General features: G+C 48.5%; 2 protein-coding genes across 3 annotated transcripts in view; one reads left to right on the top strand and one right to left on the bottom strand.

The window, feature by feature from the left end:
- LOC112463906 (acyl-protein thioesterase 2) overlaps nucleotides 1-7657 on the bottom strand; it is a 36245-nt gene extending 28588 nt beyond the window's left edge. The window contains exon 1 of the mRNA XM_025030593.1: nucleotides 7490-7657. The gene's annotated coding sequence lies outside the window, so the exon portion shown is untranslated. The remainder of the gene's footprint in view (nucleotides 1-7489) is intronic.
- A 711-nt stretch (nucleotides 7658-8368) lies between these two features.
- The window catches only part of LOC112463928 (myeloid zinc finger 1-like), a 42470-nt gene continuing 22889 nt past the window's right edge, over nucleotides 8369-27949 (top strand). For both annotated transcript variants that reach the window (XM_025030637.1, XM_025030639.1), the window contains exon 1: nucleotides 8369-8554. In XM_025030637.1, the coding sequence (XP_024886405.1) occupies nucleotides 8425-8554 (130 nt within the window). In that variant the 5' untranslated portion in view covers nucleotides 8369-8424. The remainder of the gene's footprint in view (nucleotides 8555-27949) is intronic.

Here is a 27949-nt window from a genome sequence, read left to right on the forward strand (position 1 = left end):
GGCGACGAAATCTTCTCGTGCCATGTGCTTTCTCCCATGCAGCTCGGTCAATCGGCCCTGACACAGAGAGAAGGATGTAGGAGGTCTCGCAAAAAGAGAGCAGAAAGGATGCCGTTAGGGAATAAAAGAAGGTGTGCGAGTGAGAGGGGGACAGAGAGAAAGGGAAGGTACACTCGCGCGGTTCACACTACTTTCGGTCTCTCGTCTCTCGATTCGCGGGAGGACACTCGTTGGAACGTGATTTGCGGTCGATGTTCCGTGATGTGCCGAAGCCATCGATCTAGATTTTTTTAAATTTCGAGTCCCGAAACGAAATTCCGTCCAGATATCTATACGCGTTATCGTTGACTCCGAAAAAAAAATCATCGAGATACATTACGTAACTTTGTCATCTCAGAACTTTTTGGATCTTTTATCACAATATGAATCCTGATTACGCATCAATCAATGCGAAAGCTCAAATCTCGTGTTCGCGCTCATTTTGTTTTCCACAATATAATCCATTTTTAAGACAATAAATTGTCGCGCTTGTCGAGTGTATAATAATCTTACAATTAGTTTAGAATTTCTTACAAATTTTGAATCATCAAAGAGAATATGCACTGCGAAAAAGTTACGAAGATTAACCGACGCTTGAGCGTGTCAATAAAAATGAGCATAAGCGAACGCTTGCACAATTAAATTTACGATTCGTTGTTTGTTAATATATTACAGAATAACTTTCACGGAATATTCTTATATATAAATGCAGCAAAGATATACGACGTTTGGGATAGTCTTTTGACGATTTAAATACGAGAAAAGAAACAGCGCGACTCAGCGTTGGCCGCAAAAGAAACATGGGTAATTTTATCGAGTAACATCAAAATCGTAGCATCGCCGACAATCTCTTCCTCCCGTTCACGTTTTCCCTCTCCCTCCCTTTATCTCTTTCTCTCATTCCTTCCTCCTTCCCTCGCCCTTCGTCCTTCGCCCTTCCCGTCAATCTCCTACAAATCCTCTTCCCCTCTCTAGCCATCTCTGGTCACGCTGTCCGGCGAGAGGAACCGAGGCATTGCAAGAGCAGAGAGACGACGGAGGTGGTTGGCGGTTCTCGTCGTTGCTGTCGCCGATGCTGCTGCTGTTACTGCTGCTGGTGGTGCTACTGCTGTTACTGCTGCTGGTGGTGCTACTGCTGCCGCTGCTGCTGTTGGTGCTGCTCGTGGTGCTGATGCTGATGCTGCTACGGCAGCAGATACGCGGCTCTCCTCCTCAGACTCCTCGGAGCGCGCGCGCGGTAAACAAAAACTCCAACTCCGGCGACGTTGTCGGTTCTTCCTCCTCCGCTCGCGGGGTTCGGGGACTTCCTCCCATTGGCCACCGCCGGATTTTTGTCCCTCTCTTTCGCTCCTCGCGCGCTCAGCCTCACCCTCTTCTCTCCCGTCCTCCCCTGCCTCCTTCACTCCTCTCGATGCACCGCTCTCTCTACTCTTCCCCCTCGTCCACCTGCTACCACTCTTGAAACGGCCCCATGGTTGTAAGCCGGACGCGAGGGGCAGGACGGAGGCAGGAGGGAGGACGAAGGGTGACGCAGCGAGGGGAGGAGGGTTGCCGTGCTACGGACGGAGGAGACGAACGGGGGAGGGAGGGGAACAGGACGGGAGGTACACAGGAATTCTCTCCCTCCCCTACTTTTCACCCAGGTTTGCAGCGCATCGTCTCCGACACGCGCGCTCACACGCACGCAAACACACGGATACGCACACGTGTCCGCGCGCGCGGGCGTTCAAGCTTGTATCACACAGATGGGACACATTCATACACGCTCCAAGATCGAGAAGCGCGGTTCACACACGCGTATACTCGCGTACGCGCACCACACCCCTCGAGTATCCTCGTGGACCGCGCAGCATGCCCATGCACCCGCACATGGATCAGAAACAAATACACGTGGCCAGATGAGATAGATACACGCACATTTACATGCGCGCGCACGTATACGCTTATGCACACAACACAATACGCATAACACACATATATATATATACACACACATGTACGCACGCACGCACATTAGCGCGCGCATACACACACACACACACACACAAAGAGAGACTCGTTCCATCGCGTCTCCTCCTTTGCTCTCTCCCGTCTCTCCCCTATCCACCGAACCGTCGCGTCGGACCAACGTCGTCTGTCTGCCTCCTTGTCCTCCTTCTCTCTTCTCTACCCTACCTCCTCCCTCATCTCGGTGGCGAGCACTCCCTCGCTAACCTACCGTACACTTTTGTATGTTTAAATTGGGTTGCGTTCTACACTCGCGCTTGGAGCGTTAACCGAATCCTTAATTACTATTCTGATTGCGTTTTACCGGGCGCCCCGATATCTCCCGGGATATCCTCGTCCACCCTCATATCCAACCCCTTTCTATCGCTCTAATATCGCGGACTATTCCACGAGAATTTTCGCGAGAATGTCCACGGCGTCGTCAATCCATCCTCGAGGAACTTGGCTCGACCCTCGCTTAATTCCCGCATAATCATGCAAGTTGCACGGAAGTGCCGATCGCGAGGCCCGGTCAGCTCGCTCCCGCGGAAGGATTTCTCGTCCGATTTTCTATCGTTTAAGCCCAAGCTATCCGCTCGTGGGAGTTCATCGCGCGAATCAAATGTCTGATCGCGACGTGTGACAAGAACCGATTGCACGAGAATTAAATGAACAATCATGAATCGACTAGTCGGTCGTCTCGTGTTCCTGCTTCGTTACGGCTGACGGCCGTAATTATATAATCGTTTTCCACGAAATGGCGCGGATACGTGACGACTAATAATGCGTGACGTACGGGTGGTGTTGCATGAACGCGTTCGCCGTGTTTGGTTTTACCGATTGGAAAATACGGCGATTTGTGATTGACCTTTGAATAGCCGAGAGACGTATTATCACGTTTTCCCGGTGGTCTTCTCCATTTTCCGGTTTAGGATAAGACTGTAGTCCCCTGTTGCAACAAAATGTGTGCGAAGGATATTTATACGACGAGGCCACAAATCACAATTTTATGATTTATATGTGTAACGCAATGAATTTGAATGACCTAACTCGAGCGATGCGATTCACCTTCGGTACGCATTGCCGGGTAACCGCGAACGTATCATTACACGAAGTTACAACCTCGCAATTAGCTCGCAGCTTCTAGGTAATCCGGCGCTGCTTCCGTTGATTATTCCACGCGGCGGTTTCGACTAATTCTATATTATACGTCGATTAACATTGCTCCTTTTATACGCCGGGATTGCCATTCGCTGCTTCGCCGTTATGTCAACCCTCCTAAAAGGAATTTCGAAAAGTTACGCGTATAGGGATAGAAGGATTAGCGGAATAAAAAAAAAATGTCCCGCTAATATGGATCCGCGAATTTTAACTTTGATGGAAATACAGGCTTTGTTTTGTTTTGCGGAAGCTAATCGCGCAACGCCTCGATGGAAAACGACCGTTTAAGTTTGCAGCGCGACGAAGGAAAGAGGAAAAAAGGGAGGAAAACTTCTGGCGTCCGTAGACGCGATGACGATCGTTATTTTGGTCGATCTCGACGATTTCCGTGACGCGCACTCTTCGTTCTCCGCTTCGTCGCAAGTTTCCGTCGAAATTCTGCGTTTCGCGTCGAAAGTGGGTAAACGTGACGACGACGTAAGCGCCGGAAGCGCATAAAATAACATCGAGGATAGCTCAGCAGACAAGCGGGCTACGTACGTCGCGCGTAGGTTTTTACATGATCGTTTGCCACCGCCGTCGTCGTGTCTTTTTTCCTCACGTATGATTCATGATCGCATGTGTACATACATAAGTGCGTGTATGTACAAAGGTACGTCGCTTACCGTAGGTCAAGCATGTTGATATCGACAACGATCAACCGCCGTGCGTATAACCATCGATTGGAACAAACGGAAACCGACGCGAGTACGGAAGAGAAATGTAATGTTCGTGAGACTGGCATAAGTCGTTCTATAGTCGTGAAAGACCGCGCGTATATAACGACGAAACGTATAACATTTTATCGCAACCGTTAATATATTATTCTCATCGGGCGAGGTACTTCTAAAAATAATCTAGATAGATGAACTCGCGCTACTTGGATACGGCTATGAAATATCACATTGGCCTTCGAAATACTCGATGTCTTTTTACTGCACGGGTAACCCAACGGAGTTCAAGGCTCGATAACCTTACGCGTGTAATGCTACTTAGTGCGATTACAAGAGCGATTACGGTTAGAACGTTGTACGTCACCCCGAATACGCCGCGTGCACGAATCTCTGCAACTTTTTTGCCGGCGTCGCGGAGCGCGGAGTTCGCGGACCGAGAGCGGCAGATATTTTTAGATTTATAGCGTGAATCACACACACGGCAGAGCGACGCGTCGTACGTAATGCACGTTTTATTCTCTTTTTTAGTAGAATATGTCTGATAATGTGCGCGCAAATGTATATCGCTCTCATGATTTTTATATCACCATCGCGTATCTTTATATTTTTAAGAACGAAGTATTAATAACGATATCTTATGTTTATCCGTCGATACTGCGTCTATCTCATTGGGGCATTCCGCGCTGTGGACAGTGTGGGACGGGATTTTTACACGGAAATTCCCTTATTTTAATCACGTAAATTACGCAGCGTATACATCTCGCGATTTATTCGCGATGTAAACGCACCGTCGCGTCGGCGACAATAGAACGTCTGTTCTCTTTGAGGCGGCTTCGACGCTCGGAGTAGTCGGAGTACCCTCCAGGAGTCCTCGTCTTGATTTAAATGCGTACGAGGACTTTGGTGGCGCTGCACCACGCACTTGTATGCGTGCTACTAGAATAGCAATGGTAAGTTATTTTCAGGTGACACTTTGGAGAGGAGAGAGATCCGTGCGAGTATAGTGTCACTCATAGACGCTCGCTCACCGAACCTCACGCCTGACTCTCGGGAGTCGTTAAAAATTTTACTTTAGCGCCTCGATGTAAAAATGGTTTTATAACGCGTTCAGTTTTTCAAAAAGTTAAAAAAAAAACCTCTAAAATTATCAACAATAAGAAAAGAATAACGCGAAATTATAAAAATCTTAAATAATATAGGTTATAGATGTCATCTTCATTCACAGATATTTTCCAGTAAAGATCCTATATTAAGTAAAATCGGTTTTATCTCGATGCCGTTAATTATTTTACTTCACAAGCAGCCGTTTAACGCGCTCGTTAACAATGTCTGGCTTTCAGAGCACAGATTGTACATTTTTCCGAATACTTTGTCAAGTGTTCGATATTTGAAATGGCTGTTTGAACCAGCCTTATCTTTCTACGATATTTTCTTATCTTTCCGCCTGTTTTTCTCAATCGCGCTATCGTCATTACCGCACGCGCGCGCAATACGGGCCGGCATCCACGCAGATTCACCGATCGCATCTCGCCTGCGCCTCTCGCCGCGCGCACCGTGATCAAAAGTGGAAAAATATTTTACAAAACACTTCGCTTTTGATCCCACGCGAGGAGAGGAGAGGAGAGGACGAGCGCACACAAATGCGAGCAACAACCGCGATGCACGTGAGGCACACAAGTATACCGCGGACCTGTTGCGCGTCATTCATTTCAGTACTGATTCGGTCAATGTCTGTTAAACCAGCAATCAGCCGGCGTACTGTCGATAAAGTTGACAGATATTAACAGGAATCAACGAGAATCAACGATGCGCCTTTAATCATCTTCGATCGGCGGAAAAAGCATTTTACGGGAAACAACGATTAATTGTCCGAAACAATCGCGAGAAATAAATGGCGTTTAACCCCTTCGATCCGTTCGCGATCAAGACGAACTGCAGTTACGACGCGACGTATTGGACGTGTTACCCTGTTATATAGCGCGGTAAAGGTCTTGGCAGGAAAGGTATATAATAAAACTCAAAAGAAGAAATTCTCGGAGAAGACGCTTTTGGCAGCGGAAGAGTTCATTGGTCGCGATGTGTCGGATATTTAAATGGATAAATTAAAACGAGCGAAAAATATGAGCGTAGAAACGTTACCGCAACGTTTCCACGTATCTCGAAGAGAATTTGGCACCTTGAACCGTACGCCGTGACGAGAGGGAAGACTATGCCGAATATTAGAAGGTTTGGCAATGGCTCATGGTCACACACACATTTAACGAGTTGCACGTACAAACATAAAATTTGAAAGAAGGTGCGACGAGTGGCGGATTGCCAGACTTATTTTCGTGACATTTTATTTTTTTTATTAATTCTACAGAAATCTATTTGCTATTTGTTACAGTCTAAAGAGGAAAAGGGTAGATTTCTTGAGATTTCTAAAAATTGTACCGCGAGAAGAGACGCCACGAGATCCATTGGATTCTGTATAGAGATTTGGATGGAGTCACGTGCGATGCATTATACACATATGTATAGATATAAAATTAGTGGCGGAAATCGCGCGGCTTCAGAATGTTTTAATTGACGTGTCCGATCAGAAGAGATTGGCGTAAAGATGGGGAAGCCGTGAGCAGCAAGGGGGGGAAAACGGAAGGAAGAATCGCTTAATTCGCACGCCCCGCCGGGATATGTAAATTTAATAACGCCAATTTGGTGTGGGTGCACCTCGTGCGGCGGGCGTAGGGGGACAGTTTACATGTGCTGCCTGTGCATTATGCATGCGTATTGTGTACACCTGTTGCCCCAAATCACGGTTCGCCTCTAGCGGAAACCTAATACCGCATAATTGCGCTTTGAACGTACAAACAAAGCGGCGACGCTCCACGACGCTCTGCGACGCCGCCGCCGCCGCCGCCGCGCCGGGCGGGAAAGGACGCTGCGCGAAGCATAACTCTAAATTATCCTTCTCATGCGTTATTAATGAGGCTCATTTTCGCGAAACGTCTCTCCGCGCGCCGGGCATTAAAATTCAAATTGTCATTAATTAACGGTGCCGTTCGCTCGCTCGCTCGCTCGCTCGCGCAGCCCGACGACGTCTCCGTTTTCCGATTTACAGCGACACGTCTCAGCCAACGAGTTCGGCGAGTTCGATGCGTACAGCGTGTGCATAGGAAATATGCGCCAAGTACAGGCGATCGATACGGACTTATAAGCGGATTAAGCTCGAACCAAACGTGAAGAGCATTCCGACGCTGGCCGCTCGCTGTCCGACGTAGCCCCCGAGCCCCCGAGCTCCCGAGGCGCGACTGAGGTTAATGGAAAATTTGGGATGGGTCGGAAGGGGAGGGGAGTATACACCCAGCACCGCGCCGAACGTCTCGAGAACCTTCTGAGAAAACGCTCCGCGACACAATCAACTCACCTGCGTGTGAAACGAAAATTTTCAGTCCGACATATGCAGTGACAGTAGATTATAACGTTACTCCGACGGGAGATTCAGTCTCGGCGAGTAAAAAGACGCGGATTCGCCACGTCGCTTGCGTTAAATGAGATGAAAACTTGTTAAATCCGCTGTGCGATAAATCAATTAAATTAACGCCACTTACCACTTAGATACGTCGATCGTACGGATTTACATACATACGCACCGAGAAGATCGCCCGTCGCTCGACACTCGACACTACCGACACTACCGACACTCGTTTGCACGCAAGATTCACGTTTCGAGGATTTCGAGAATGCGAGAAACGCGGAGCGGGCTGAACGTAGCCTCGAGTGGCTCGAATTCGCCCTAATACTGACATTACTGACCGTGACTACGCCAAACGCCAATAGGAAAAATTTGGAAAGAGTAGGAGAGTGGGGGAGCGTGTACGCCGCGTGTCGCGAGCGTCTTCCAGGAAAGCCGAGCCTCGAGCTTAAAAAACGTAAACAATCTCGGCGACATAAACACGGCAGTCGAGCGACGGCTCGCGAGCGACACTTTTTAAGCTTCGTTCAATTTCTCTCTCTACAAAATAATAGATAAATAGAAACTGTTTTTCGGCGTGGCGACGAGTGTGACGAGAAGGAACGCGATACGTGTGATTCGCGGCTAATATCAGCGCGCCGATATGCCTCTCTCGCGCGATTGTAACGTGAAATTCATACGTGGAGTGTTTTATTATGCAAAAATGAGTTAATCCGTCTTGAATATGTTAAAGGGTTATTTCGACCCAGCTGAATACATATATACATATATAACTCATTTTTTCGAGAAATTTTGCGAGTTTACTCGTTTTCGCATAATGTCCCGTATTCAATGAAGCCGGCGACGCTCGCGGCGTGAACGTTTGACGAACGCATCTCCCCTCCCTCCCCTCCCTCTCCTTTCGATTTTTAACGGCTAGATTCAGTCCGATCGCGTAGCGTCCGGATCCGACGGCGAATCGCGGTCGCCTCGTGCTTCTCGCGTCTTTTTATCCGCCGGATGTGAATCTCGCGTGCAAACGAGTGTCGGGAGTGTCGAATCGAGCGACGGACGATCATCTCGAGTGCATTGATGGTCCAGGCGATCGCACGTAATGCGTCTCGCGACGTCGAAGGGCGGCAACGCAATCTACCTCTTCGGGCATTGCAAATGGCGGACTTCAGGTGGACTTCTGGCGAACTTCTGGTTCAACGATACGCAGGTGAGTTGCACGCGCTTCTTTTTATTTGTCGAAAATAACTTTGGCGTATAAATGAACGCTTCGGAGTGCTGTGTGCTTTTCGATAGACGGTCGGTTATCATTTTCGATTATTTCACTCGGTTTTTCTGAAAGGGACGTTCTCGCCTTGCTCCCCGCGCTTATCCCGAATTTTCGTACATATTATAGTCGCGTTAAGTATAATGACGCGAGTCCGAAAGCGTGTCGCGCCCGCTCCACGTTTCTCGCGCTTTTCGCGTATCGCGCGTATTGCGAACGCGCGCGAAATCACGCGCAATTATACTGGTTGCGGCGCGCGATGACGAGTAACGACAGCCAGTTTTTGCGACCCCGATAAGGTATTTTTGTATTTATTATCTTCCTAGGTGATTCAGGCGAGTTTCGTATCGCGTCGCGAGAAAGCGCGCCGCGGTCCTCGCCAAAAACTTGGCCTTCGTCGACGCCGCGCCGCCACCGTTGCCGTCAAAGTTTCTCCCGCTGCCGCGGCCGATCTCACTTTAATTACAAGCACGAAGCTCCCGTATAATTGCCAGCTTCCGGAGCGGAGTAATCGACCGCTTACGATTAGCGCGCGTCCTCTCGCCGTGATATCATGATATCAAGAAAGAGAGAGAGTTCTCTCTCTCATAACTAGCCCGCGAGAGAGGAAAATGAGAAAGCGGCGCGCGGCCTAAGCTTCCGTCGAAATACATTGGAAACATGCCGCTGGACCACGCCTCTCGCCGCGATAGAACTCATTTACTCATTGTCAGTCGCTACGTCGAAAAATATCGGAACGACTTTGTAAGACGAGGGCGTACAGCGGGAGGGAAGAACGCGAGAGATAAAAGACGAGGGAAAGGGAGAAAGAACGTATAAATTTTTACAAATACCACTGCTGTGAAGCGTATGCACGCGTAATTGCGGTGATATCTAAATATTTTAAGATGTAAAAATTTTTGTACATCATAAACGGGTGGGAGATATGCTTTAGAAAAAATCGGAAATATAGATCTATCAACGAATATAGCTTAACATTACATTCTTGACAACGCAAACATTTTTTTTTCTCTAACAGAATACATTCCCAAATATTCAAGAAAATTCCCATCCAAAATATTTGCCAACTCTGGAGATATTTTTCTTAGCACAGGACGCTCTTCTTTCGCGCGATGATCCCTGAGGCGTCCGTCGGCGTCGCGCCGTAGACTCCGCGATCGATCGGCGTAATCGACCGACGCCGACGCGACGTCGCGGCGCGGTGGATCGGGCGGATGTGATCGCGATCTAAAACGCGACGCATCTGCATCGGCGCAACGGGCACCACCAGGCTGCTGTACGCATCGCGGTCTCGATTCGTGCGGCTCGCTGGAAGCGAGCGATATATAACGCGGAGAAGGGAAAAGAAAAAAGGGAGAAGGTAAAGCGAGCGGCGGCGACGGCGGCAGCGAGATTGTGTAGCCGGTAGTCCTAGAGCCGGTATTCGGGCGCGTGTGTGCGTGCATTGCGTGCGCGCGTGCATACGTACTTGCGTACGCTCGCGCGTTCACGTGCTATCTAGAATCTAGATGATGGCAGTGAGCTTGACCGAGTGGCGCTTCGCGAGGCCGGCCGACGCCCTTCCTCCTGCTCTCGCTCGCGGCTCGCGGCCCGCTCTTTTGCTTTTTGCGCAACCTACCTACCTACCTACCTACGCAACGCGCACCACCGCTCGCTCGCGCGATCGCGCGTCCACACCTGAGCTTGAAACGCCATTACATTTCCCTACGTTCGCCGGCTACCGCCGCATCGCATCGCATCGGGTGAAGGAACCGACGCACCGCGCACCGCCGGCGAAGTCACGTCGCCGCGGGCGATAACCACCGTGCCGCACACGGAAGCACCGGCTCTCTATCCGCGCTGCTACTGACTGAGTGGAGAAAGAGAGAGAGAAAGAGAGATAAAGAATCCGCCACGCCGCGACCGCGGCCGCGGCCGTGCGCCGCTCGCGTTGCTTGCCTGCGAGAGCATAGGAAAATAACTTTTTCATCTCCTCGAACCGGTATTCGATTGGTTGCATTGGTAGTCCGCTGAATCGTAGTAGTACTTTGAATCTTTCAAGTTATTAAAGTTGATATTATGCGCCGCATGATCAACAATTTATGTTATATTCTTATTTTTATCGCTTTATGTTCGTTGCAGATTATGTCAAATATAAGGTGCGCTTTATTTTTCGAAGATACCGCTATATCTGTGTGTTGAAAGTATCGCCATGATTAAAGTACTTCGAGATCTTTCAGTCTCGGCTCGAAATATCTTTTCCAAAGTTGATGTTTCAACAGAACGCGTACGCGTATCAGGCGCCTCGAAAGAGAATTAGCCGGTCCGACGCGACGCGACGCGACCGCGACGGCGCACATCCATGTCGCATCCTTGGAGCGTGGTAGCCGGTCAAGCGCGAGCACTCGCCGCGGGCTCGCGCGATCACGCGGATACGCCTCACTGGTATTCGGAGTCCGGAGAGAGAACGTTCGGTTTTACAGTATAAACCGAACGTTCCGTGGGTGGAGCTAATCCACCCGACTGAGATTAGTGCGGCGCGGCGCGGCGCGGCGCGGCGACGACGTCTCCGCGCCTCCTATCGATAGGTCGGCGGAGGTTTAAGATCGTGACGCGAGATATTCCGTGTTCCCGGATTGCATTCCGACAAATCGATCCACGGACACGCTCGCGCGCTCGGATTCCTTCGTCCGTACGAAAGAAAGTTTCCCGGGTACAGGGCAACCTTCTCGCATTAATCATTCGTGTCTCCTTTTACGGGCGGTCGCGGTTGCGACTGCGACTGGGATTTGAGTGAATGAACGGCGAAATTAATTGCGATCCCAAGCGCGATGTTAAACATTCGACCGATGGGAAGGCAGAGGAGGTATAATCTCTTCCTCGCCCATTATCAGCCATATATACTAACTGATAAGTAATGTATCTCGATCAAATCGGGATACGTCCGGTCGCCTAACGCGTATAAACGCCAGGCCGCATCACGGCTCCACGGCATAATAACCGTGCCGCATCACGCACGGCCGCGCGGCGTTCCGCGAAGAACGTCGCGAGTCATTGCGTCGAATCGACGAATCTTCGAAACCTATGATTTACTCGTTAATTATTCGAAGCCGAGGGTAGGTAGATAGAGCAGGTAGGTAGAGATAATCGTGCCCCGCATCCTTGCAAGGACATCCCCGACGGGGATCCCGCCAGCGCGCTGCAACGGCGGCGTGGCGCGGCGGTGCGAGACGCTCGAGGATGGAAATTACGGCGAGTTCATTAACCATCGGATACGCGTTTACGCACGCGATCCACGCGAGAGCTCGAGGGACCGCGATCTGTTCCTCAGGAACCGGGAAGAAGAAAAAAACGAGAGACCGATAGGGAAGGAGGGGGAGAGAGAGAGAGAGGGAGCGAAAGGGGTATAAAGATAGACTATATTCCGGGCCGAGAAGAAGGATACACGAGGAAAAACGAACACGCACATACACACCCTCACTCACATACATCCTACGTGCTGCGCGCTATAATCCAGGCGGCGCGTACTCGGTCGTGTCGCGTCCACCCATTCTCCGGTGAATTTTTCCTGCTCCCTTTCCCCCAACTCCACCCTCTCCCCCTCCTGGTCCCTCATCCATCTCTCCCTCGTCCCCCGCCCTTCCCGGCCGGCTCGCGGGAGATCAGCCTTTTTTCTTCGCCAACTGCCATGCCGTAACCGTTGTAATTAGTAGCTATCCCCCCGGTTTAAACGTCCGCGGTGCCCGCGTGTGCGCGCACGTAGTATATAGTGTACGCGCAGTCGCTCATGTTACCGTAGGGAAAAGCGCAACGGCGCGGGATGCGAGAGGTGTACCGACTTACAGCTCGAGGGTGAGAGGGAGGATGGGAGGAGGAGGAGGAGAGAAGGAGAGGAGGAGAGAAGGAGGAGATCGAGAGCGGTGTAGGATGGACAGGGATGGCGGGTGGTGGGTAAACCGCACGCCGCCGTTGGTGCATAACTACGCGCTTATTGCACTATTTTCATCATGAGCCGATACACGTGTGCCTCGGTCTTTCCCCGCTCCCGCGTTTCCTGCGCGCTCCCGTGACACACGCAGGATCAAGTACGGACGGAGGGGCAAAAGATCGGGTGGTTCAACGGTGGGGGGGGGGAGAGAAAGAGAGAAAGAGATAGAGAGGAAAGATGAATGTTGCCGGGAAGACTAGGGCAAAGGAAAGCAGGGAAGGGTGTTGTTCGAGGAGTTTGTCCTGTCGAAGGATCAACAGGCGTTAACGCGTCGAGGACGCGTACGCGTACGATTTGTGGAGCAAGATAGGAAAGTGGCAAGGGAGATGGAGGAGGACGAGAAGTAAGGGGGAAACCACTCTATGCACAGGTTGTAGTTATCCGAGCGACGAGATGTGATACTTGCTCGATGGTTTTGAATAGATAAGACGGTCCGGAATAACGGCGCGCTCTTGTTAAGTATCATACGTCGAGGAGCGGTAACAAGAGATAGCGCAAAGATTTGACTGTTGAAGCTAACATACGTCTTATACTAATTGCAAGTATGTAAATTACGAGCCGCGAAATCGATACTATCTAAATCCTGGCGAATAGAAGATAATAATGACGATTGTGTAGCGTGTAGAAAATACACATCGCAATCGGATGATTGAGACAATACGCGAATATCGCGAGAAAATTATCGTTGTAAATTTCCAACATCGATATAGAGCGCCGATGCGCGACGTTTCGTTTGCTTTTTTATCTCGCACACCGAGCGTCCAGTCTCACCTGATGGAAGACATTAATAAGCATGCAGAAAAATGAGTTACGGTACGTAATTCACAGGTCGCTGCTCCGATAACGGGCGATTATCGCGTTGCAAGAAGGTTCCCTTCTCGCGTTGATGCGGAGCATGGTGCTCTCCTCGCTGAGTACCCTGCGCGGCTCTTGTAACGACTTTCTGATTAGGTGCGAAAGGCAGGCTTAGAGAGCAGTTAATCGTTTCAAACGGTCGCTCGCTCGTTAGCGGACGGAACGTCGTCGGGTCGTAACGCGACGGCGACGGCGACGAGTTTTCGCTATTCGAAATCTTTGCGTGAATCCGGCCCACAGCTTCGAGAGATAACGGCTTATTCTTGTAGTTACTTCGCGCGAGGAGTATCGACACTCGATTGCACAAGTTCATTAAACTCGGTAGGCGTGCCAGAGTTAAGCTGCGCGGTTAAAGCGTGACAGTGTGCTAGATTTAATGTTGCATCGATGATCGGGGCGAACGTTATCGGGGGAAAACATCGCGTCCGACGACGTCTCGTCGCTATATCTTTCCGTGACGCTCGGGACTTTGCGTTTTCTTGAGAGATTCGGAAATTGAAGAAAGTTTCTATTTTAAGATCATATCTTATTATTGCATGTTTTTTTTATCTCTACAATTAAATGTTGAACGCGTTGTCGCTGGCAAACAATTGGTTCAAGCGCAGCCTCATATTTCGTTTGTGTAAGGATAATTCCGCCCAATAATGTTAATTCGATCATGTAGGAGGAAAGGGGAGATTTGACATATGTATATATCGAAATGCTCTTGTTAATACTCAGCATTATCCTTCCATCATTCTTGTTTAAATTGCACCACGTGCAGCACCGTCAGTGCCCTAATCTTCTTCGTTTCAGCACCGCGAGTATCTTTTTGCGTTAATCGAAAAAAAAAAGAAAAGATCAGCAGTACGCGCGTAACTCCATTCCGTTGTCGATAGGAAACTTACCTCGCGATTCGCGAAGCTCAATCACTGTTCAATCACGGCCTGGTCGGTCGGGATGGTTAATAATTTTCCGTAGTAATATTCCCGCGATAACTCTCTCGTCGCCGGATAACGCTATGTCAATTCTGGGACCTAGTGGAGCGTACCGCCGGCAATTGAATACAGTAAAAAAGGAAAAAAAAGAGAGGAACCTACGACCGCGTGTGTCTGTGCGTGCGCACACCTCTACGTACTCGCTCGCTCACTCGCGAACGCGGCGCCGTGTCCGTGTCACGGACGCGCTTATACGCATCAGGATGACCGATCGTTTCTTTTCCCCGCGCTCACTTAACCGGCTTACCATCCTTGCGCCGCGCCGGCACGGCACGCCCGCCGCGAGTGCCGGTACACGGCTATTACCGTACCTAGGCCAAGTCCGCGCGCATCGAACGCGAAACGATCGAACGCTGAATGAGGCCTCAAAAATGTTTATCGCGCGGAACGAGCGTGGAAAATTGGAACGGACAAGTACGAGATCGTGGCCACGCGTGAAGAACACCTCGCCGGACTTGGTCGACTTTTAAATCCATCGAACTAACGGTTAACGATAACAATCGCGATTGTCTCGACGAGTGACTGATGTTGAACTGAACTAAAAATAATGACAAAGTAATTAATTTTTCTTAACTACTTTATCGATATAAATATATGAACTTTATTGGTATATATTCCAAGTCTCGGAATTGATGGAAAGTAGATAAATAGCATTTTCCCTTGAAATTCGGACCTATTATTTCTTTAGAAAATACTCTTTTAGTAGAAGCAAAGTTCGTGGCAGAGATAAAAATTTAGATCCATTTCAAGCTTAAACAACTCGATACGCGATATTTCGCGATGCAATTATATTTGTTATAACGCAATCGACTTAACAGGTATCGAAGGGTGTGCCACTTAAAAGTATGAAGTATACTTTAACATCATCCTCTGGATTAAAGGTTAAACACATCCGTGGCGGCGAGCCCAGTTATTTCTAATGCTATGCCAGTTCCGCACGCATCCGCCGCGAATGATCGAATACTCCGAGAGTCTCGCCAGTATTTTCTCAGGCATGCAGAAGGCGAGGTGAACTGCTTTCCGTGTCAAACCCGATTTCTACAGAAGGGAACGCAAGAAACTTTCGTCGTAACAGCAATTGATTTAATTGCAAATAATTCTCCATTCCTCTCGCGGTAGAAAATGTCACCATTATACTACGAGCGAAAGGATACGCTTATCGTCTCTTTCCGCAATTATTTCCTGCCTAGAAAATTGATGTACGTTTAAAATATCGGTAAACGAGCGATCATTTGGTGATTGTTAAGTACTGTTTGAAAACTTCACCATAAAATCTATGTATATTTTTATTTTGTGTGCATTGTAAAATCTACTAGTTGAAAAATTCCAAAAGTTGTGAATTTTTCCATAATTGAAAAGCGTCATAAGTATAGTGTTAAGCGTGATTTATATTATATAAACGTGATTTTTATATTTTTGTGCCCCTACCTTTTAATGATTTAATTAATTCTCAAAATCTTGATTTTGTAATGCACAATGGCGTTTTCTCGGGAAATATTTCAGAAATTTATCTAACGACACAATATGGTGTGTGTCAGATAGTAGATAGAATAAAATTATTCTAGGTACATAGCATTATCTAAAAAAATAGCAAAGTCTAAATTGAGAGAGTGAGAGGGGGAGAAAGAGAGACAGAGAGAGAGAGAGAGATAGAGAGATCACAAAGAGGAACATTGCGGCGGCTCTCTCGTAGTGGCCATGGGCCGTGGGCCTTCTCGTTGCTCCGGTCGGTCTCTCGTAGATGACGGATGGGGACAGTTGTTGCATCGCCGTCGCTGCCAAGAATATCTCTCCAGTGACCACCCTTCCCCCCCTCCTCTCCCGCTTTATCTCGAAACGTCAGTCTTCTCCCCTTCCCTGCGTACCTCGTTTCCCGCGCGCACCGCGCTTTCCTCCCCCTTTCACCCTCTCTACGCCAACCAACGCCTTTTCGTTTCGTGTTGCTCGCCGTATCCTGCTGCTGCTGCTGGCGGAGTTCGTTAACGCGTCCCATAACCGCGTACGCATAATTACATACTTATGCGTCTCGGAATCGTGTAAAGAGAACTGCTCGACCTTCCTCCGCGATTCCGGGCCTTTATAATGAGAATCTGAAGAAAGTTTGTAGAAATAATACAACAATTAACTGGCAATTGATATGTAACGGGATCGAATAAGGTTGATGAGGTTGATTGAGAGCGCGAATTTTGATAACAAATTATCTATATGAAAATGCAAAATTCGCAGATATCAATGGAATGGTCTCAAATAACGAAACCAAGGATTCTTTGATAATCTCACTTTAAACAGTTTTACGACATTCGTTGGACGTTTATGCTGCCAAGATCAATTGGGAGATTAATGATCGCTTTTAATTGAAACTATCGGGTGAAATCATTTGGCGATCGGCAAGGCCGCGAGGGCAACGAACGGGGACGATGCTTATCCATCTAGATTAGATGTATAAATAAGCGTAATACAGTCTTGTCGTAATAGTCGGACTAAAAATCACTAATTAATGCAGCTCGCGGAAGAGAGTACACCGGTCGTTTTATACCGAGGTGCGTCCACCGCAGCGTTAATAAGACGCCCCGGCTAGCGGCTCTATACCTCGTATAGAGACTGCTCTCCTGAATCTATATTGAGCGCTAGTCCAACCTCTCTTTTTCTCTTTCTCTCCCTCCCTATTCTCTCTCTCTTTCTTTCTCTCTCCCTTCCTCTCGCGGTTACCATAGCCGGCCGGAGCTAACGGCTTCCCGATTTTTGTGGGATTTTATCAGGGAGCGGTAGTACGCCCGCCGATGCGTACACGCGGAAAGAGAGGCAGCATGGCGAGCAAGAAAGGAAGAAAGAAAGAAAAAACAGGACAAAATAAAAGAGAGCAAGAGAGAAAAGGGAGGAGTAGCGCAGCGACTCGAAAACAAGAATCTGTGCGGCTATTGCGGCTTCCGTTACGCTGAGTAGATGTTGCTGCTGCTGCTACTGATGCTGCTGCTGCCGCTACCGCTGCCACTGCCGCTGTTGACGAGAACGAAGACAACGACGACGAAATAGAGTGCTAGTTCGAACCGGTTTCGAACTCACTCGTGTAAAATGAGTGACAGGCTTTTCGAGACGGGGCTTTCCCGCCCTTCCTGAGATTAAACCGCGAAACGAAATGTAGGCCCGTTAGATGCAGGGCCGGCCTTAGACCAGTCAGGTCGAAATATCTGGCCCGACATCCATTGCGGACCCAACATTATAGCCATTGACCGCTACTTTCACCTTTTTCTATATATATAAACATCAATTACCATTTTACTTTTTGACAGTTTGTATTAACGTAATCTTTGATCTGATAACGAAAATCCAAATTGCGAAACCATCGAAAGTCCATTAGGCCTCGCGCTTGATAAAGCCAGTCCTGGTTAGAGACGGGATCTCGATAATGACGTTATCGCGTATCACGAAATAAACGCGGGCGATTGTTTCCTCGCGGTAGCGCGGAGCTTTGCATGCCGGACTATCTGATTGGAAAGTTCGATTAAACGGTAGATTGACGTGCGCATACATCGCGCGGTGCGCAAAACATCCCGTGACGGAGGAGCGTCGATAAAATGCGAATTAATTAGAAAAGCGATCGCGCACCGTCATCCCGGCGCTGATCTGAATCGCACTTAGGCAGGGGTCGCGCATCCTGAGCGGCTGCAGAGCCGGATGACTGTAAAAAGCGTACTGACGATGCGGCCGCCGCGCCGCGTGATGCGAGTGCTCCTTATAACGCGAGTTCTTATACGAGGAATTACACGTCCGTGAATACGTCTCGTTTTTTACGAAAATAATTTCTAATTCTAGCTTTCGCGGAAGCTCGTAGAATTCTTAAGATATTTCGTAATTACTTTGGCGAATATTCTCCGACATTTCTCCGATTTCTGATTTGCTTTTCACGTTACGCGTTATTAATCTCGTGCGAGAGATTATAGGTTTACTGCGCGAGACGTAGAGCTTACCACGAGGATGGAAAACCAGGCGGAAAATGCCGCGCCGGACGCGGCGGTCGGCAACGCCAGAATTAACGGAACGCCGATAGATCGAGTGGTAAGACACTCGGGTGATTACCCCAATTATATAAGTTCCGCGAGTCGTTGGACGTCGTGCACCACCGCCCGACACATGTGAGGCCGTTTATTAGAGGGGAATATCTATCGCATTCGCGCGCGCGCTCACGGGCGAAACTCTGTCCTTCTCTATCCGCCCGGTGGTCCGTTTTCGCGCGAAATCACGTTCCGTCGGCGCGGCGCGGCGGTAGCCGGCAGTAAGTCATTTCGACGACGCGCCGGGTTTTCTACGTAATTACCGCTATTGATTTCAGCGCATTAACGCCTGGAAAAATGCACGATGCATATTACGCCTCTGGCTCGGCTCGGTTCACTTTTTGCGACGTTACGGCCAAATGCCGCATTCGTGCTCCAAAACCGTAGCAAGCTCGAGGACTCGAGCGTTGGAAAAAAATGTGGAGGACATCGATCCTTTCTTCTTGTTTCGCGATGCGTGTCGCTACGGGTTTCCTATTTGTCACGATATAGTTGCGATAAAGAATAGAGGAAATCGACCCGAGATTTTTCGTAGGTCGACTCGAAATGCTGTCATTAGGGTTAAAATTGCAGCTCACGTAAGACATGGAAATTTCGATCGATGAGACGAAACGATTGAAACGTCACGGAAAGATCGTGTAGAGTTGCGTCTCGCGTTATCCACGATCGGATGAATTGACTCGTTGCCGTCGCGTCGCGTCGGCGAGATATTGGAAAGTCCAATATCGTTCGGCCTTCCGGCGTGGCGCGACGCGCGAGCGCAGAATTCGTCGTCGCGGCATTCGCGCCGTGCGAGACGCGCGCAAATTAACGAGCTCCTTCTCGGATGATGCTTCTCGCTAAGCAGCGCTCCAGATAATGATGCTGCGCATTGGTCCGCGCCGCAACGCGCGGTTGCCAACGCTTCCGTTGCAGCGCGTTGCAGCACGCGCCGTTACACGCACCCGGATCAAACTGAATCCGCGCGACGCTCACGTGTGTGCATATGCACGTACGTGCACCTAGATGCTCCGAACTGACGTACCCGTAATCACGGCAATTACGTACACGAAGCCCGGCCACGACAGCCCTGCCGCTTTTCCCTCTTCCTTCCTTTCTCTCTCCCCCTCCCCCTCCTCCCTTCCGCCGCGCGAGTGACCGCCGATCGTTTACCTCCGCGCGTTTTAATTATTATAGCTCAGCTCGTGGCTCGGAATTTCTTTCGTACCCTTCGCAGGAGCATCGAGATCGACCAAGATTCAACTTAGATATGAAAGCGGAATGCGATGTCCGGTACGATGCGCGCGCGGTACTCTAATCACATGTTACGCCGATTACTGGCGTGTCCGCGAAACGTTGAAGCGCGCAAATTCTCTCAAGATTAACGGCTCTCAGCCGTGAGTTTTTTTTGGGGCGTGAAGATTGCGTAAATTGCTTCTTTTATACGATAGATATTGGAGAAGTAGCAGTTACTGAAAGAAGCTCGGAGAGATGAATGAATTGATCGAATCGATCGCGGGCAGGATATGAGTCAATCTTTTCTGGGATCGAAAAACACGATACTATTTTTCCTAGATCATTATTTTTCATTATCATAAAATAATTTTCGTAAAACACGCTAGGTATTTAGCTAACATTAATGCATTCACATGCATTAATTTACTACAAGAGTTTTAAAGAAAAATAAAAAAAAAGAAGTAAGAATGTATCGCGAATAAACGGTTAAGGATGTAGTCTAACGTAGTTCAATTGCTGACTTAATAAGCGATATTATACAATCAGCGGTGGAACGGAATAAAAATGCACAAATATTACAGGACGTGCAACCGCAGGAGTAAATTAACGGTAATGTTACACGTTAATCATGTTGTAGTTACTAAACATAAGTCGAAATCAGTCCACGCACAATAAAACGCGCAATAAAACAATTATTCATCTCTCGCGCGTTTGTAATAATCTAATTGACTTCTGCTTGCGTATACGAAGCGGGATTAATAATCCCGAGCGCAAAAAACCCCGAGCGTATAATGATGTCGAGTAATTGATATTCAAATAAAATGACGGTTAATAAAATCGCAAAAGAGCTGCATTGAGTATAACCATTTCGTCAATTGATATTAAAATTACGTTTTCGACGATCGTTTACAAAAAAGAATATGAGAGAGAGAGAGAGAGAGAGAGAGAGAGAGAGAGAGAGAGAGAGAGCGCAAGCGTTACAATACGTGTTAACTATCACTTTGCGATATTATGCCTCGGATAATCATTTCAATTATACAGACTCGACGCTCGAAACGTCCTCGAAACGTACGCTTTTATTTCGTCATTCGCGATTTTCCAGCACGGGCTGGGAGGACGGGGGATTATCGGATGTTTCGCCCTCCCCCACCATTTTACACGCGCTTATTCCTTTCCACCTACCGCGCGCTTTAAATTCGGGCTGTGCCGGGCCGGCAAAACGGTTTCCGCAAGGTTCGTTCGCGAAATCAAAAAAAACTCGCGAAAGCACCGTGCCAAGCGAAGCCGCGGAGTCGGCGTGCCAGAGTCGGTGCAAGACACACGTGGCCAGACGGGATGCAGACACGCGAAGCCCGAGGAGCCTAACCCAACCCAACGTCGCATCGGTCGCACTCTTAAGGCCGTACAACCGTGCTTTCAATTTGGGTATCCGCCTCCCGCCTCGTCGAGTGACATAAGGAAGAGACGAAAATGCGTAATGTCGCATAATATCAACTGCGGAATAATCATTTTCGTTTTTTTATGACTACACGCAGGGAGCACACCTACTTTCCATCTGTCGTGGTGCTGAGACGGAGAATTATCATTCGAGGAAGAAATGTGCGAAACAAAATGTGCGACAATTTCAACATGAAAAAAATACCATGTTTCTTCTCCGATAGATAATACAGTTGAATTGAGTTTGACGCGCGCATCAAAACGTGGCACAAGATTGTCGCTTCAGTAATTTTAATGATTATTACTCGCTAGGGGACACCGCAATATTCTGCTACCCTCGCAGATTACGTCGAATTACCTGCAGTCACAGAATAATTATAACAGTGTGCGGGAACGTTAATACTATTTTTTTCGGTAATAATTCTCAAGTCATTATACACCACACTACTGTTATTACTGTCCTCAAGATCTATATTGTGACCAATAATGAAATTCCGCGCTGCATTCCGTAAACGTTATCGAACAATCGCGCGCGGATATAATGACTTTTATCGAAGAAGCATCTTTATCGGTAACGGAGACCGCCTGTAGTTGGCTACATGTTCCCTGCAGGGAAAAAGTTCCATTCTTACAACGTGCATTCCTCATTCTTCGAACCAGAAATTTAGAGTTTAAAAATATGTTAAAATACTCAACATGCCTCGTGAACACGTAGAGAAATAATTGTTGCACGTTCTTGCGTATAATAAAGTGCGGTGATATAATTAAGCGCTCAATGTGAAATGGAAGAGAGTTCACTGCAACAAATATTAATTCTTATCAAAGAACTGAATTATTTCATTCCGTTGGAGGTTGGAGCAATTAAAATGTACCAGAAAGGAGAACGAGAATAAATAAAAAAGAGATCTGAGACAAGCGGTCGTAGGAGAGCGCTACGAAACTTTTTTGACACACCTTTCGCGACTCACATGGAAGGTCTCTCGCGACCATGTTTAGGATGCGCGTTGTGGACGATGGAGTAGCGCGAGAATCAAGGGGAAAAAACGGGGAAAAAAGCACGAAGGCAAATTCGGGCAATGCACACTTCGCGCGAAATAACTCGCTTCGCCTCTCGATTCATCCCACTCCCGGAGCAACCCCTCACCACCGCCGCTGCCGCAACCCTTGGTTCCCCGCGTACCCTCGGTCCTCGCCCTCCTTCCACCGCCGCCGCCGCTGCCGCCGCCGACGTTGCCGCCACCGTCCTTCTCCCCCGCTGTCGAGCCCTCCGTCGCCGTCACCGCCACCGCCAGCACCACTACCACCCGTCGTCTACCCCACTTTCGTGCCTCCACCAATGTATTCCTGGCGTTTCGCACTGCAAGGTCAACAAACTTCTCCCCGATAAAAAATAAATGAAACGCAGAACTGTTTGAAATTGTAACAGTAGCAACCGAGGGGGGGGGAGAGATTACTCCCGATAACTTTAAAGAGGCACGATTTCTTTGGTCGCTTCCTCACCTTAGGAACTTAGCGGGGTGGTCATTCTCGCTTTTTTTTTTTTTTTTAATTTTTTCCCCTGAAAGTCCGCAACGGATGCGCGTCCGATCGAAAAACCGGAGTTCGCGATCGAGTTCGATGACTCAATGGGAACTCGAATCAGCATTAGCTCGAATCAGTCCTACTTCTACAGGATCAATCATTTCCGAATTTTTAAAGTTTTGCAATAAAATGTGTGTCTTGTTTCGTTTATTAAAAACCTCACCGACGTGTGTGAAATCTGCCTTACAGAATCTATTATATATTATTATCTATATATTAGAAGCAGGCCTCTCTCTAAACATTGTTCTGTTTAGCTCGAGCTGTAAATCCGTCATTATATTAGGCGCATCGGCAGCTACTAAATCCACCGTTTAAATTTATGTGGCATGCCGGCGATTAATCATATCATTACAATATGCCGCTCACGCATCGGCAATGGCCGACACGAAGTTTCTTTATTGCGATCGATCGAAATGCAACGGATGTTTATGGCTGTCGGGTACGAGCCATTGCCCCTTCTTTTATCTCTCGTAATAAGCGCGGCTGTTTAATTGCCCATAATCGAATACGTCAATTGCTGGAGAAATCCATTTCTCGGTGTTTACTCGGTGAGCGCCATATGGGGAGGTAAAGTTGTACAACTCGTTAATTACGAACATAGCGCCAGTATTAAGTATTGCTCTCATTTAATTCTAATCAACGGAAATAAATATACAAAAAAATCGTTTAAAATGTTCAGAAAATATGCGTAGCAATTTATAAGCATTCTGTTACAATTATAACATACATGTAATGGCATAATTATATTACAAGAAAAAGAAATTGATATTTTTGACTCTTAAACTTTGCGCTGAAAAAAATGTTATCACGGATTTTACTAAAAATGCAGCTTTCGGAGACTTTAGGTGAATGGTTCGATTTTGCTTTCTTGTTGCTTTCTGCTTCCATCCATCGTCCATCGACGACGCAGATTATCGCGCCGATTAAAATCGCATTAAATTTTCACTCCTGACTGAATCTCGTTCGACCACGGCCGCGATATTTGCTGAAAGAAAAGAAAAGCCGATCGCTCGTTTATCGCTCACGCGATGGTCACTCGAGAGATCATCGTGCTGCTCGTCGTAACGAGACTCACGTGCTCTCGAATGCAGCGTGAGCGAATCGGTCATTTCGAAAACAGTGAGTGAATACAAAGAACTGGAATTGTTGAAACAGTAGTAAAGACCTTGGATGTAAACTTGAGAAGAAGGTGCGAATACGAGATAGGATATAAAATACCGCGTTGCAATTTTTATCTTAAATCTACATCATTATTGCACATCCTATGTGTGATTCAACACTTTAGCGTTTACCGTTCACAAAGCATGTCATTGTAAAAAATCACTATTACGCGCTACAGTCGTTACGTACTCGCGGGTGTTTCAGCAAGTATACATCGCTAACACGTTCCATTAGCTGCTTTGACTTGTAAAAGCTGCAGACTTATGTATGTTGTTTTCAACGTAACCGATTTGAACGTGGTGACGCTAACGGAGCAAATACACACAATTGTCGTGCAAGGCATTTTTGTCCGATGCAAAAACTCGGGGTCTTAGCCGCGCTATCGGAAATTACTATTATCTGGGATCCGCTAACGTCGACGTTAACGCGATATTTCTAGACCGGATTTAACGGGGTGACCGGGCAGATAGGGGCCCAAGAGCGCGGGAGAAGGGGAGTTAGGGCGGAGGGTAAGGCAAGGGAAAAAAACGCACACGACGTGGCGATGCGCGTGGAGGATATTGCGCCGGACCAAACCGCAATCTACCGACCATTATTTGCCCGATTCTGTGCGTTCTCGTTTCGTTTACCCGTTCGATCTAATTTCTCGCGGAAGCAAATGATCTCCGGTAAATTGTCGTTACGGTGCTCCTTCATCTTAGAGCGCTCTCGTGAAGTAGCGCTGCCGAGAGCTCGTACGCTCATATGCTCGCTCGTCAACGAGTTATAAGCCGACGTTTTCCGGAAGATTTCGCATGCCGTGTTGGAACCAGAAATCATCAGAGCAAGTCCGCGCGGCAGTAGATCGGCGAGAAAAATCCGCATATCCCGGTGATTAGCCGGCGCTAGGCGTTAACGTTGCACGGAGCAGGTTTGGCGGGGCCGCGATACGAGAGGCGGAAGAGAGGAAGAAAGAGAGAGAGAGAAAGAGAGGGAGAGGGGGAAAGAGAGAGAGGGAGCGCGAAAGAGCGAGAACGAGGGAAGAGGAGCACGAGAGCGAGAGAAAGAAAGAGAGGAGTGGTCCCGGCAAACAAGAAGCGAGCCGCAATGCATTCGCTCTACTCGCTAGATATAAATACGCGACAGAGGGCAAGGAACCAACCACGCCTGCACCGGCAGCTACTGCCTAACGACACCGACACGCACACGCAGCCGCTCATTGTGATAAAGCAGAAGAAGGAAACGGAGGCAGGGAGAGAGAGAGAGAAAGAAAGAAGAAATCGGGGAGAGAGAAGAAGAGAGAGAGAGAGAGGAGACAAAAGAGAGAGAGAAAGAGACCGGGCGAGAGAGACAGAGAAGAAGAGAGACAGAGAGAGAGGCGCGCAAGCTGCTGCCCGCCGCTGCTGCGAGTTCGTTCATGCGCCCATCCGTGCGCTGCGAGTTGTGGACGAATGTGGTCGGCTCCGAGTTCTTCCCTCTCTTTCTCTCCTTCGTCCACTCTCTTTCTCGAAGACGCGGCCAAATATTGCATCGTCGGATAAATATAGGCGGCCGCGGACCGCGCGACTGCACCAGCCCTAACGCGTACTTTTGCTTTTCTCGCTCCTCGCTCGTCGCTCGCTTTTGGGACGGGACTACTACTATACAGTATACACGCCGGCGAGAAGTCGCCGGCGCGCCGCGGCATTCCTCTTCCGCGGCTCTCTTTCCGCGCCTTGCCGCGTCGCGCAAAACGATCGTTAAATCCGTTCTTCGTTCATGGCCGAGAACTTGGCGATAACGATCCCTGCGCTTCGTGATGTTTTTTTCCCTCCTTTTTTTTCACTGAATAGAACCACACCCTTTCGGGCCCAAAGTGAGGCAAGTTAGGTGTGTTTTTGAATAACCTGTAATCGACGTCAAAAATAAAATTAATATACATACATGTTTATACATGTTATGTTATATAATATGTATACATGTTGATTAATATTATATATATATATATATATATGTTTATATTTATATATATTTTGCTTTATTACGTAAATAAGAATTCGGCAATGAAATAAAATATACGTTATGAAAAACATTATCGAAAGAAAAATGGAAAGAAAAGCTTTTTTCACTGATCTCCAAATTTTTGTTGCATCTGTAAAATAGATCTTGCGATAGCATAGCATTACATAATATTTCTCACGAGAATTTAATATATAAAATCTAAATGGACGATGCAATTGATACAGTCGAAATTATTTCTAGAAATTCGCAGCGAGGCGTGATCCAATCCTTCGCGATCCCATAGCTTATAGTTCATTCGGTTCGAGCGGTTATCTCGTGGCGCATTACAGCAGGCGATAAGTTGTAATCGGGTCACTACAACGATGCATTGTAAAGTATCGTCGACTTGCTCATGAATCTCCATGCTTCTTCCAGCTTCGCGAGAACAACCGTTCGACGAGCTTGAGATATCGTCGATGCCTCGAATCTTACGAAGCTTACGTAAGGACATATAATCGGGTCCTTCTTCCGTCAACATTGAGTATTCATCAATCTGTGATTTGTCTAAAATTTTTTTTCCTTCGGCTTGAATAAAATTGGCAAGAGACGAAAATTCATTTTGCACCTGTGTGCCATACAGCTTACCATAGGCATCGTTTATAAAAGAGGAGCGATAGAGATTAACGTCGTATTGTAAATCGCGTTGTAGTAAATCGCGATATCAATAGAGAGAAAGAGAGAGAGAGAGATGCATTATCGAGACAGAGTTTTAAGCGAGAGCGTCCGCTCCACTACAGCCTATGGCTTATCGCTCGTCGCTGTGCACGCGGCCCGAGTCCGCATGCTTCTGCATGCCAACACATATACGACCGCGACGAGTCGAGTCGAGTCGAGCGTCACATGTATCGCGTATACATACGCTTGCGTAGGCATGCTCGCGTTGTACCAGACGTCGCATCCAGCATCCATCGACGACGAGACAACTATCCCTTAGCATGCGACTAGTCCGCTCTCGTGGGGCGCATCGGCCCCCTTTGTTTTCGTGGCGCGGCGCGGTGCGGCGCGGCGTCGCGAGAGCGAGCACGTGGCTGCGAGGTTGCGGGCATAGTCAGTGAAAATCATCGTGCGCGGACATTGGATGGCGGGAAACGTGCGTGATAGCGCGCGGCAGGCCGTCGCGGAGGGAGGCCCTAATCAACCTGGCGCGTGAACCTAACCCCACGCGAGAAACGGGGTGGGAACGCGCGAGGTGGAGGAAGTGGTGGAGGAGCCGGCGGAGAGACGCAGGGGCAGGGGGAGGGAGGGAAGCAGAAGACGACGGCGGCGGTGCTCTCTCGCCTCTCGCCGACGATCGGCGGTAAGACCGGGGACAGAAAGCGGAGACGGTTATCGCGGAAGTTCGGCAATTATAGGTGGCGATTCGTTTTTTTCCCTTTCTTTCTTTTTCCCCCTTTTTTTCGACGAGTGATATTGATTTGGGAGAGGCAGTTCGTATTCGCGGCACGAGCATACCTTGTGACTCGCAGAGGCGATGCCGCCGCCAGCGCGATGCATCACGGCGCAGCGCGCATTGAGGGGTACGCGTCAGCTCGCCGGGGGGTGAGAGGATCGCGCGGAGAGGTAGGGAAGAACGGAGGGTCGAGGGGGGTGGACAGGAGGAGGTACGCGCGATGGCCCGAGAGAAAGGAAGAGAGAGAGGAAAAGCGATCGGAACGTTTCCCCGCCACTCGGTCGTTCCCCTACACCGAAAGGCTGCCCCACCGCGTGGACCGTCGTTCCCCGACGGCGCGGTATCAAACCCCTTCCACGGGTTCAACGAATATAACTTCCTCGCTTCGCCTCCTCTCGGCTCTCCCCTTCCTGCCGTCGGTCCTCGCCGGTCGTCTCGTTCTCCACCACCACTGATCGCTCCCGCTGCCGCCGCCACCGCCACCATCACCACCAACCTCCTGGCGTCAGGAGCGAACGCTGAATCTCAGCTGCCCGCGGTTCTTTTACCGATTTCGCGGACAATCAGGATGATAAGATTCGACTAGTTTTTTAAGTTAAAAGATCAAAATGTTAATAATATTGATATCGATTGACACTCGATCGTGTTTGAAATGACAAATTCGAATAATGGATCGCGAGACAA

Source organism: Temnothorax curvispinosus, unplaced genomic scaffold (assembly GCF_003070985.1).
Source record: "Temnothorax curvispinosus isolate PA1 unplaced genomic scaffold, ASM307098v1 QBEX01013735.1, whole genome shotgun sequence".
Classification (NCBI taxonomy): Eukaryota; Metazoa; Arthropoda; class Insecta; order Hymenoptera; family Formicidae; genus Temnothorax; species Temnothorax curvispinosus.